The following is a 13195-nucleotide window of genomic DNA, read 5'->3' on the forward strand; positions in this document are numbered from 1 at the left end:
CCAAGCAGAGAAGGTGCAGATTTGGATTCAGCATGCTAATGGCTTTAACAGCTGCAGCAAAAACGCTGGTGATTCCAGCACTAGGTCCAAGACAAATGTGAGTCTTAATGCACAATGCATAATGTTTACTGAATGAATGTGTAGGGTGATCCATGTTTGAGACACGTTTGATGTTTAGTTGTTAATGGTATTAATTTTCCCTTTTCTGAAGTCCTGGAATGCACCCCTGGATATGACATTTTAGTTATTTGGTAATGAATTTTCTTATTGTGAATTGACCTTATGAAAGGCATTTACCTCATTGACCTGCGTACCTCCCACATTAACAGGCAGAGCTGAGGGAGAGACTCGGAGACTCAGACACGCCGCAAGTGTAGCTGTGAGAGCAGGTTCAGGTAGAGGTGCGGAGCTGAGTCTCCTCTCTGGCTGTGTTTAGGTCTTGCCAGGTCAGGAATGATGGTGGTGCCTGTCGGTGGGGCTTGCTTTGAGCAGACAGCAGTTGACAGGCCTGTCGGGATAGATATGCACTTTTTCCCAGTGTTGTCATGGAGGCTGCACACATTTCCTTCTGTTGAAATGTGCAGACCCCCGAGAGTGCCCCCTGGTGGAAACTGTGCTCTGACAGCATGTGTGTTTTGGAGCATTGTGAAAGAGGAGCTGGTCTGTCTGGGTCATACAGGGCCTCAGCCTGGAGATCACTGCTCAGCCTAGGTCATCACCGCAGAGTTCAGACAGGGTCCCAGCATGGAGCTCAGAGCTCAAACAGGGCCTCAGCATGGAGATCACTGCTCAGTCTAGGTCATCACCACAGAGTTCAGACAGGGTCCCAGCATGGAGCTCAGAGCTCAGACAGGGCCTCAGCATGGAGCTTGTTTGGACAGGGCCTCAGCATGGAGCTTGTTCGGACAGGGCCCCAGCATGGAGGTCAGAGTGCAGACAGGGCCCCACTGCAGAGCTGAGGCTGGACCCTAGTACAGAGTGGAAATAGGGCTGATATAAGCACAGAAAGCTGGCTGTTCCCTCCAAAAATGGTAGTTTAAAAATAACTGCACCTGTCCAGGAGGAAGTGTTTTTAAGACCGTTTTATTTATGTAACACATTCTCAGAGTGCGCGGTATATAAACATGGAAGCACACATCATGCAGGCGCGCACACACACACACACACGCACTGTTGGAATATGCAGTGTTGGTACCAGGGTGATTTCTTGACAGTATTTGGTTAGTGATACAGTAGTAGCAATAGTAATACAGGTTAGTAATTTGTGGACAGTATTACAGTTTGGTTTGCATAGTTATGTGTGATTAGAAAATCTCAAAACACCAGTATCTCTCCAAAATTCTTTTAGCCAAAAGTTTCACAGTTACAGCCTGTTTATGTGTATAATTTCAGCTGAATTCAAAACTTGTGCCGAAAAGATGGCAAATTTAAATTTTGTCTGAGCCATGCCAGTAGTGTGTGACTTGCCCAGTAGGGGGTGGTAGAGAGAGGGGTCCATGGAGCCCAGAGGCCTGCCCTCACCCTGACTGACAGGCCCTGTCAGTGAGACACGCGGGGTGTTGACTGACTCCTCGCCCTCCCGTTGATGAGCAGTGTGGAGATGCTGAAGACCCTGATGCCTTAATCACAGTCCTGCGTGTCTGTTTTCCTCATACCACACGTTTCCCTCACACGCCGTAATGAGTGTTTGTGGATTTGTGTAGGAAGGGGCCTCGCCTCGCCACCTCCTGCTGCCTCAGACGGGCTGCCTGTCGCTCTCTCTCTCTGCTTTATTTCCCGGCAGACATGGCCCTTTGCCTGGAAAATGTTTGCTGCCTTTTATATTTGCTGTTTGTTTAATCAAATAGAGACAGAAGTGGTCACATTGCATCTTGTAGCTCTCTGAAGTCCCAGAATCTGCAGCTGCAGATCCACTGGTCCTGGATCAGTTTTTTTTAACACTAATCCCAGCTCCAATTGTTCTGTGAAGAAAGGGGTAACGGTACATTACTATCCCTGTTGTTTTGTGTGCAGTTGCATGCAGAGTTTTTAACTTTGGCGGTGTATATGCGTGCAGCGAGAGAGAGAGTGCAGACAGGGAGAGAGCAGGGGAGAGGAGTTGCTGTGCCTCACCTCTCTGCAGCAGGTCTCTGACCAATCACAGTGCAGCTGCTTGACAGGGCTCACCAATCGGATGTGTCTCTGTCTGTCGCTGTGTGTGTGTGTGTGTGTGTGTGTGTGTGTGTCTGGAGGGGGGTTACGAAGTGTGACCCCCACATCTCTTGTTTCTGCATAGTCTTGTGGTGTTAGTGTTGCACAGATACAGACACACGTGCTGACAGCACAGACTCACAGCGGTTTGCATACGCTCTGACAGGACACTGCCTTACACCTTGGTGGAACTCATTGCACACTAACATGCAGACTGACACACATGATACTGTGTGTGTGTGCGCGCGTATGTGAGAGAGAGAGAGAGAGAGAGCGAGAGAAAGAGAGAGAGAGCGAGAGAAAGAGAGAAAGAGAGAGGGGGAAACAGGAACATCCTTCGTGTAAGACATTACTTAGAGGCATCTCTCTATGCAGCAGGAGACACAGAGCAAGAGAGACAAACACCGGTGAAACACACCACCGGTGCACTGCGCTGGTGTGCGTGTCTGCAGGTGGTGTGAATGGGGTCACAGTGAGGGCAGCAGCTCTCTCTCCTGCACCAGGGTTTCAGTCATCATTCAGGGCCGTCCTCTCCTGGCTCTCTCTCCTGCACCAGGGTTTCAGTCATCATTCAGGGCCGTCCTTTCCTGGCTCTCTCTCCTGCACCAAGGTTTCAGTCATCATTCAGGGCCGTCCTCTCCTGGCTCTCTCTCCTGCACCAGGGTTTCAGTCATCATTCAGGGCCGTCCTCTCCTGGCTCTCTCTCCTGCACCAGGGTTTCAGTCATCATTCAGGGCCGTCCTCTCCTGGCTCTCTCTCCTGCACCAGGGTTTCAGTCATCATTCAGGGCCGTCCTCTCCTGGCTCTCTCTCCTGCACCAGGGTTTCAGTCATCATTCAGGGCCGTCCTCTCCTGGCTCTCTCTCCTGCACCAGGGTTTCAGTCATCATTCAGGGCCATCCTCTCCTGGCTCTCTCTCCTGGATCAGCTGAAGCAGCTGAAGCGTGGCTCTCCTCCCCGGTTACCTGAAGCTGCAGCGGTCAGAGTGCTGTTCAGAGGCCAGGAGGAGGACTCCCTGTGTTCTTGCGAGTGCAGCTTAGAATGACTTGCACAAAAACACAACCAAAAAAACACACAAAACTCAAGCAGAAGCGGGTGTGGCGTGCATTATTCACGAGGCCTGCGTTGCGGCTGCGTGTGAGAGGCAGGAGCTGGTCATGAGGGGGGGCTCCTGCTGCAGCAGCCATCCGCAGCCCTGCAGCACATGCGGGAAGGGTGCGCCACTGTAGCCATGGTTACTGCTAACTCAGGGCCCGGGGGGTGGCGGGATGGGGGTTCAGGCACACTGCCTGCATGGGGGTGCACCTGGCAGTGCTCTGAATGACCGCACACGTGGCCTGACCACATGGCCCAGGAGAGATCGGTGACTTCACTTCGCTCTCTCTCTCCTCTCTCTCTCCCTTGCCCCTCTCTGTCTGTACTGGCTCTGCTCTCTGGTAATTAGAGAAGTGCTCTGTGACCCTCTCTCTCTTCCTCCAGGTGACTTTGCAGGATGGCCGGGTGCCGCCTCTTCCTGCCAGGTGACATTCCGTGGGAATGATGTCAGCTGAGACGAGGCGGGAGGGGGTTGACTTTCCTCTGTCCCCGAGTTAGAGCGTTCTTTCGCTTCAGGGCTTCAGTATCTGCGAGCTCGGATCAATGCAGTCACCTCTGCGCGTAGCTTTGTGTTCCTGCGCAGAACTCGATCCCGTGCAGGCTGCGGGAGTGCCCGGTCAGCTGTCCGCCTGCGCACCGCAGCAGAGTCTGAAACCCAACACACCTGCAGAGCGGGCGTGGCCGCCGGCACGGTGACCTCACCCCTGCAGTCAGGAGAGGACCGGTGCCCCCGGAGCGATGCGCACCACTGGGCACAGTGTTATGATAAGATGCATAGTTTTCAGCCCAGAAAACCTAGGAGTTATTAGTGTTTCAACATCTCAGTGCAGTTTCTCATTGCAGCAAGCAAAGGGGTGAGAGACTGGCACTCAGGCTGGCACTGTGAGAGACTGGCACTGTGAGAGACTGGCACTGTGAGAGACTGGCTCTCAGGCTGGCACTGTGAGAGATTGGCACTGTGAGAGACTGGCACTGTGAGAGACTGGCACTCAGGCTGGCACTGTGAGAGATTGGCACTGTGAGAGACTGGCACTCAGGCTGGCACTGTGAGAGATTGGCACTGTGAGAGACTGGCACTCAGGCTGGCACTGTGAGAGACTGGCACTCAGGCTGGCACTGTGAGAGACTGGCACTCAGGCTGACACTGTGAGAGACTGGCACTGTGAGAGACTGGCACTCAGGCTGGCACTGTGAGAGACTGGCACTCAGGCTGACACTGTGAGAGACTGGCACTGTGAGAGACTGGCACTCAGGCTGACACTGTGAGAGACTGGCACTGTGAGAGACTGGCACTGTGAGAGACTGGCACTGTGAGAGACTGGCACTCAGGCTGGCACTGTGAGAGACTGGCACTCAGGCTGACACTGTGAGAGACTGGCACTGTGAGAGACTGGCACTCAGGCTGACACTGTGAGAGACTGGCACTCAGGCTGGCACTGTGAGAGACTGGCACTCAGGCTGGCACTGTGAGAGACTGGCACTCAGGCTGGCACTGTGAGAGACTGGCACTGTGAGAGACTGGCACTCAGGCTTGCACTGTGAGAGACTGCTATCCAGAATGATACACTGGTACAGGGGCTGGCTTTTGAGTTTGGTTCCCCCCCTCACTCTGCCTATGAACTAGATAACTGTAAATAAATTGTGGACAGGATGGTAATTCAGTTTTGTCCTACATACATAAAGACAAATGGATTTGTTGTCAGAGAGATGTTTGAAACGAGCATTGAACTGCCTGCTGGTGAGGGGTTTTATGGTCAGGCCGGTGGAGGTGTCACTCTATTGAAGGTTACTGGGGTGCTGTCCAGTGTTCAGGCTGACACTCTTGTGGAGTGAAGAATGTTTTCTTCCATCCAGAGATCTGAAATGGAATTTAATGTGTCTTTATACCAGGAAATTGCTGCCTAAATGTGTTGTGGAAGACTTTTTGCTAACTTCCAGCAGAAAGCGGGTAACACTGTACTCCACTCATCCTTTAAAGAGTTAGGAAGCTCCTCGCCCTAATTCTGCCTTCCAGTTTATCCCAAAGACGTTCTGCTGGGTTGAGGTTGGAGCTCTGAGCTGGCCAGTGTTGGGATGTTATTCTCTTCAGACCGCGCCTCATCAAACCTGTCGTCACACTCGTATTCCTGCAATTAGAGTCAGGATGGACCATGACTTTTGGTAGGATACTGAACACTAGTCCTTCATCCATCTGCCTTGGTCCTGTGTAAAGCACAGCTAAGTTGAAACAATGCCACCATCTAGTGGTAAATGTGTGAAATGACAATACTTTTGTAATTCTAAATGGCAGTAAGACTCATGTTATAAAAACCATTGTGTGAGTGAGTTTATTGTTATGTTGGTTTGAACACGCCAACTTACCTTCCTTAATATTTTTTATTCCTCTTATTCTATCTAATTATCTGTATGTAACTCCTACATCTTCCCAGCTACACTTACAAAACTTGGCTAATACCTACAGCTAGAATGGGATGGCGTTGCTTGTGCTCTTTGTGTTAAGACTTGAATTTTTTTAGATATTTACAGTTTTACATGAAAAGGTTTCACATTGACTAACATGGATAGAACATTCAGAATCAGAACATTCTAACACGTGCAGCTGATGTCACAATGAGCAGCTACAGCAGCCACAGATACAGACCATCTCTCCAGCAAAGCTTGCAGCTACGAGCTACTACCGTGCTGTGCTTTTCCAAGCCGAGAGTTTTTCCTCAGACTTTCTTTCCTCCCCCTCACTCCCTCTTTTTGAAATCCATGAATGACATGCCCTGTTAGTCATATTTTCCCACGTGAAACATTTTTCTTTGTGTCATGATTCACTTGGCCTCTGAAAATTTGCTCTTGCTGCTGTTATCGTAATTGTCCCCCCATGAGTTTCTGCCAGGAGTGGGAAATAAATGCTTCTCTACCCATATGGCAAAACCCACAAGGCGATGAGACTTAGCCACATTTATCTGGCTCCATGCACCAGCAGGCATCTCCCAGAAAGAATCGATTCAGAGTGTGTTTGAGAGATCACAGTGGGAGTGTTTTCAGCAGTAAACTGTCCTGTGTGTGTATGTGGGTGGCTAGCTGCCTGTGTTAGCACTACATTTGTGATGTTTCAGTCTCTCTCTCCACAGAGGCCCTGAGCGTGGCAGAGAGACCTCCCGGCTGCACCGTGGGTGAGACTGTCCTGCAGGCCCTCGGCACCGTCACCCCCTGCCTCCATGTATCCTGAATCCACCACGGACTCGCCCGCTCGCCTCTCACTCCGACAGACCGGCTCCCCCGGCATGATCTACAGGTGAATCTCACACACACACACACACACACGCATACACACACACACATGCGCATACACACACACACACGCACATACACATGCACATGTGCTCACATGCGCACACACACAGTCTTACACACACTCACACATGCATAAATGCACACACACTCTGTGTGTGTGTGTGTGTGTGTGTGTGTGTGTGTGTGTGTGTGTGTGTGTGTGTGTGTGTGTGTGTGTGTAGTCTCTCAGTTTCCCTGAAGGCTGCTGAGGAAGCAGCAGAGTTTCAGGTCTCCAGTAAAGCTGGGTGTGCATGCAGTAACACAGGCTGGGTGTGCCTGCAGTAACACAGGCTGGGTGTGCCTGCAGTAACACAGGCTGGGTGTGCCTGCAGTAACACAGGCTGGGTGTGCCTGCAGTAACACAGGCTGGGTGTGCCTGCAGTAACACAGGCTGGGTGTGCCTGCAGTAACACAGGCTGGGTGTGCATGCAGTAACACAGGCTGGGTGTGCATGCAGTAACACAGTTCAGCTGACTGCTGTTTCTCAGGCTGGACAGGTGTCTGGCTGTTGAGATGGATCAGCGATCAGGTGTGCTTGCTGTTTTTCCTTTGACATTCACGAATCCAGTAGTCCATCTCCTGCAGCCTCCTCCTACACCTCCAACAGTTGTATGATCATCCTCATTTTTCAATTTCTAATATAATTTAACAGAAGAATGTGTAAGCCAGGGGGGAGGTGCACATGGCCACAGGGAACTCATTATGTCATATCCTGTAGAGTTTGGCCATGACAAACATGATGGATGTTTTTTATTCAGTTCTGGTGGACACGCCTAGGTCAAACAGCTTATACTCTGACACCTGCCATTTCACTAACTACCAGCAGGTGGCTGGATGCCTACAGCTCATCAGCAGTGTGTGTGGTGGTGAGACGGAAGGAGTGCTGTTATACCCTAGAGCAAGTTTCTTCAGCTGAATTCATTTATGAACATCCAGCTCTATAGATGTATTATGTGGAAGCTTTGTAAGTTGCTCTGGGTGAGAGCGCCTGCTAAGCAGCTAACTAATGTAATATTAAAATAAGCTTTTACATTTCAATTTTTAACCTAGTTGTTGCATTTTTTTGCTGAACTCTGAAAGCTTGAAAACTGAGGCTGAAAACTCCATGTAATATCACGCTTCAGGCCCTTGCGTTACGGCAGTGTAGCATAGTGGTTAAGGAGCAGGACGTATTACCAAAAGGTTGCCGGTTTGATTCCCCACTGGGGCACTGCTGTTGTACCCTTGGGAAAGCTACTTAACCCAGAATTGCCTCAGTAAATGTCCAGCTGTCATAATGGATAACATGTAAAAATTGTAAGCTATGTAAGTCGCTCTGGATAAGAGCATCTTCCAAATGCCAATAATGTAATGTAATGTCTGTGGTCATTCTCACGGCCTGTGAGCGAGAGGCCCAGGGTAAGAGCCATGCACTCTGCCCTACTTTAGGTCTTTAGTGTGATCGTTTGCGAAGGATCTCAGGGCCAGGAGCACACGCTGTGACACGGTGCAGTGCATTCGTGTGTTCTTCTCTCTAAGGAATGGCGTCTGAATAATGTATTCTTCCCATAGGTTTGTGTTTCAGGGGGTATAAAGGGCTTTGTCTTGGTCAACTGTAATTATGATCAAAAGCTGTGTAATTAGTGTCATTGCAGCACTTTTCCAACACATTACTAATTAATCTGTGCGTTACAGCAGCTGTATGTTTGTGTGTTTGTGTGGTTCTCTCTGCCTGACACGCTAAACTAAGATCTGTGTGTGTGTGTGTGTGTGTGTGTGTGTCTGTGTGTTGGTGTGTGTGACATGTTTAATTAAGACCTCTCTTCTGTGTGTGTGTGACATGCTGAACTAAGACCTCTGTCCTCTTTGTGTGACATACAAAACCAAGACCTCTGTCCTCTTTGTGTGACATACTAAACCAAGACCTCTCTCGTCTGTGAGTGTGTGTGTGTGACATGCTGAACTAAAACCTCTCTCCTCTCTGAGTGATTTGTTACACTAAGACCTCTCTCCTCTGTGTGTCTTTGTGTGTGTGTGTTACATACTAAACTAAGACCTCTCTTTCCTCTGTGTTCAATGCTAAACCAAAGCCTCTCTCCTCTCTAAGTGATATGCTAAACTAACACCTCTCTCCTCTCTCTCCCTCTCCCCCCCTCTCTCTCCCTCTCCTGCTGCCGCAGTGCTCGCTATGGAAGCCCCAAGCGTCAGCTGCAGTTTTACAGGTACTGCACCTTCTTTTCCTCTTCCTGTGCCCGGGGGCTTCTCCTCTCTGCCGGGACGTCCTGCTGGGCAAAGTCCAGGTGGCAGTTAATCGTCAAAGTAAATGCTAATATCTCCTTAACTGAGTGTGTGAACCTGCGTATTGCTGTGACTCACTCTCTGTGGAAGAACATTTCTCTGCTAAATTCTGGTAGTGTGCGTGGTATCATTTCTCTGGTAGTGTGTGTGTGGTATCATTTCTCTGGTAGTGTGTGTGTGGTATCATTTCTCTGGTAGTGTGTGTGGTATCAGATGGCCTGTTCTGAGCAGTAAGTTACAGAAAGGTGCTAAACCTTTCCTGATGACCGGTGTGAAGGTAAAATACCTCTCTTATTAAAATATGTGCGTATGCACTGTGAGTACTGTCCTGCTGTTGCTTTCTGTACACTAGAAAAGGCCCTGTTTGACTCTTTAACTCTGTGAGAGTGGTGGTAACCCTGTGGAGTGTTTCAGTTACAAAGAGCTGAATTCTTTGAATTCTGAAGATCTTGGTGATTTGTGTCAGGCCACCTCAGGTTGAAGGCCTTCTGCATAACATCATTTAATATCTTGGCATATATCTTTACACAGGGCAGTTTTTGCATGTCTCACCTTCTAAACAGCATCCAGCTTTAGAGGTAGATGTACCTGCTGTAGCGGTTCAGCGGCACAGCTGTGTTGTCCCGTCTGAAAATCGAACCGCCGCCCTCCCGCGGTCCGAACCCTCTGCAGAGCGCTGCCACTGTCACCAGGGCAGGAAACGAGGTGCTGTCTGCAGAGGGGGGTATTTCAGCAAAAATATCGCCCTCTGCAAAGTGCCCATCCCATCCCTGCACCCTGATGGGGTGTGTCCCCAGCCTGCCTGGCTTCAGCAGTCACACACTTCCTCCCGGTGCAGGAACCGCGAGCTGAGGCAGAAAGTCACGCTCGCTCAGAGAGTGAGGGCAGGTAAGCAACCAGGTGTGCGCTGTGTGCTGGTCTTGGGTTCGAGATCCTGCTGTGTGTTTCTTTTGGGCCCTGATGGGGGCGCTGTTTCAGTCAGTGCTGTTGGGGGAGTATGTTTTACGGTCAGAGGAAAAGGAGCTTTTTGCTGATGTGGTGTTAAAAGCCCTGACAGCGTGGAATCCCTGAGAAGAGCTTTGGATCCTTTCTCTCTGTGCAGATCTTTGCAGTTTGTCTGCATTCGTCCGTAAAACAACCTGCTAAACCCCGCAAATTCAGCAGTGGATCGGTCAGTCCTCTGGGCTCAGCGTCCTCTCTGACCTGGGGCAGGGGGTGTGCACACATCCTTTTCTGCCCAATACTCCCTTGTTGATGGAGATCTCTGTCCAGTCTGCCCTGCTCTCTAAAACTCTGTCTTTATACGCTTGGTAATTGACATCAGAAACACACGTACTTGACTCAGGCTGTGGCCAAAGAAGCGTCTGTGTCCGGGCCTGGCCAGCAGGCTGCAGGTGCGTTTGCTGTACAAACCCCTCAGGTGTAGACAGGTACAGGGGTGTAAGGTGCAGTACTAAAGCAGGGCAGTGGAAGTGCAGCTGGTGAATATCCCCTGGTCAGTGTGACTGTCTCTGGGCTGGTGGCACGGCGTCTCGCTGCGACCTGTGACCTCCACGGACAGTGATGCGGTCCGCATTATGCGCGCAGACAGACACCGCTCTATGCAGGAAATGGAGGTTTTATTGTGGTGTCGCTCCCTGTGAGTGTGTGTTCTCTCTGTTAGAGAGCGCGCTGCAGAGAGAGGTCACTGCCCCACTCTGCTGTCATTCCTGTAGTCCTGTCCACCCCTTCTCAGCAGAGACTACTGAACCCAGATCAGTCCCGGTACCACTGAGAAGAGAATGGCTTTACCATCGCTCTTGTAGTCCTGTTCACACCTTCTCAGTAAAGCCTACTGAACCCAGATCAGTCCTGGTAATGTTTAGTAGAGAATGACAGTGTCAGGGTTTCTGATGTAAAGTCGGGGCTGTTCCCACCCTTTCCTGCTTTGGGGGACACACTGATGTGTGGAAGTGTCACAGCCTCCTGGAATCCCGTCCCTGGTTACTCTGCCCTACCAAAGTCAGGGTGCCGCCGCTGCTCTGTGTAGCCTGGAAGACTGCGCTGTCACACGGGGTCCACACGGGGTCCACACGGGGTCCACACGGGGTCCACACGGGGTCCACACGGGGTCCACACAGGGTCCAGCTGGCTGTGAGGGGTTAGCTCATCTGGTTTGAACCTGCGCTGCGATGGGGTGGGCTGTGAGGTTAAGCTGAAGAGGTCTGTGTGTAATTTTGTGATGTGAGTGTGAGTGTGTGTGTGTGCGTGTATGTGTGTGTGTGTGTATGTTTGTGTGTTCATGATTACATGCGTGTTTGTATGTACGTGTTCATGTTTACGTGTTGCAGCCATGGGACTCATTACAAGCTGAAAAGGCTTAAGATCCTGTCCTGTGGAAAAACGATCAAACCCTTTTAGCAGAAAGCTGCTGTGAATAATTTAGAGCTGATAATATTTGCTGTGGTTCGCAAAACATGCCGGCTCCTAAATCTCATAAATGGATTTTCTTTATGAAATCTGCCAGTGGGGGGAAGGGCTGTGCAGGAGGCACTTCCTCACTCGCTAATTGGTTTAGACGCTTCCCAGTTAGACCCTCCCAGTTTGGGTGGATCTCTGCCTCTCGGGCAGCAGTCAGCGCTTATAAGCAGAGTCTGAAACCAGGGGCTCCTGTTCATGAGCAGATCCCCAAGAAACCAGGTGAGTGTCAGCCTCGATTCTGTGTGTGTGTGTTTTGGGCTAGAGAAATGGGTTGTGTGTGTGAGTGTTTGGGTGTGTGTGGGTGCATGCATGCGTGTGTGTGTGAATGTATGTGTTTGTGTGGGTGCGTGCGTGTGTGTGTGAGTGTATGTGTTTGTGTGAGTGCGTGTGTGAGTGCGTGTGTGTCCTGTTGGAGATGCATGGTTATGCTGCCCGGCCTGTATCTTCTCTCCCTCTGTGTGTTAGGGTGGTGCGGAGCGTGGGGTCAGGGTAGAGGGGGGAGCTGTGTTCTCATTCACTGAAGATTTAAAATCAAACGGCTTTGTGTTCAGCTTTCAGAAGACGAGCAGAGCGTCACTACTATGTGATAGACATCTTTGATACCAGCGCTTTGGTATCAGTGCTATAAAATGCTAGGTACAGCATCTGTGTACACATTCGAGTGTGTATGTGTATGTATGTGTATGCGTGCATGGAGTACATATATGCTTCAGCAAATGCAGCAGTCCTCTGCTGTCCGTGGTCAGAGATGGAGGCCGTCGCTACAGGTGCATCAGTCAATAAAGCCAATAATGATAATGATAATGAAGAGACTATGATTGGTCTCTATTTATTTGTCAGATGCTCTTACGCAGAGTGGCTTGCAGAGCATTAGAGGAAACAACATCAAGCAGGCAGCTACCTTAGAAGCACAGAGCATTTCCTTAAAATCCCTGGGCTCCAGTTTGCGTCCTGATTGTTATTGCACCTAGCAGATACCTGCACAGCCCCCATCCCCAGTGTTTCAGGTCTGTCAGATGAACACGGGTTCGATCTGCAGGAACGAGGTTTCAGGTGACCGGGCGGAGTGAGTGCCTCAGTGGGCCTCTCAGTGCAGGGGCAGACAGGACAGAGGGGCTCCCTGCAGGGTGTACACTGCCCCGTGGGGAGAGAAGAGACTCACAGGTGGACACAGGATGGCTGACGCACTACAGAACCAGGAGTTTATATTCGTGTGACTTTTTTGTGTGATAAATTTATGATTATGATTTTTGAAATCGGCATGTTCAAGAACCTCCAGGTATTTATTTTTATTAAATCTGAGGTGGACAGGCTAAGTATAGACTGATGTCTTAACACTGGGAATCTAGAACATCTGAATGCTGTGACTGTACTGTAGTATACTTGAGAATGTATTGTTTGGAAACACTGAGTTTAATAAATGTCCTGCTTTATGTCTGAGCTCTTTGCAGTGCGGTATCAGTAAGTGATCCGTACTGACTCCATGAAGCAGTTCTCCACGGTAGCCAGGTGTTTCCCCTGCGTTTGCTCTCTGAGCCACATGGTGTCTACACAGGCAGAGAGAGAGAGAGATGGCGCTGGAGAAGGGAGAGTGTGTAGTGTGTGTGCTGGTTAGATTTGGAGGTTGGTCTCTGACCTGTGATTGTCTGTGGGCTGGTCTGTCTTGTTAACAAATGCAGGTTAGCTGGCAACTGTGGAAATATTTCTTTTTAATACCCGCGCATCTGAGTTCACCACCCCCATCCCCCTGCACTTCCACAGCGCCCCCTGCATGCCTGAATGCGTACTGCACTCCTGACCGGACCCCTGCAGTCAGAGCTGGCGCATGCCTCTGGGTTTGTGTCTGTGGC

The 13195-nt window shown here is 50.2% G+C and overlaps 1 protein-coding gene across 2 annotated transcripts in view; it reads left to right on the forward strand.

The window, feature by feature from the left end:
• The window catches only part of kcnab2a (potassium voltage-gated channel, shaker-related subfamily, beta member 2 a), a 61220-nt gene that overhangs the window by 13918 nt on the left and 34107 nt on the right, over window positions 1-13195 (forward strand). For both annotated transcript variants that reach the window (XM_036531609.1, XM_036531610.1), the window contains 2 exons: window positions 6407-6570; window positions 8768-8809. In XM_036531609.1, the coding sequence (XP_036387502.1) occupies window positions 6494-6570; window positions 8768-8809 (119 nt within the window). In that variant the 5' untranslated portion in view covers window positions 6407-6493. The remainder of the gene's footprint in view (window positions 1-6406; window positions 6571-8767; window positions 8810-13195) is intronic.

Source organism: Megalops cyprinoides, chromosome 6 (genome assembly GCF_013368585.1).
Source record: "Megalops cyprinoides isolate fMegCyp1 chromosome 6, fMegCyp1.pri, whole genome shotgun sequence".
NCBI classification, from domain to species: Eukaryota; Metazoa; Chordata; class Actinopteri; order Elopiformes; family Megalopidae; genus Megalops; species Megalops cyprinoides.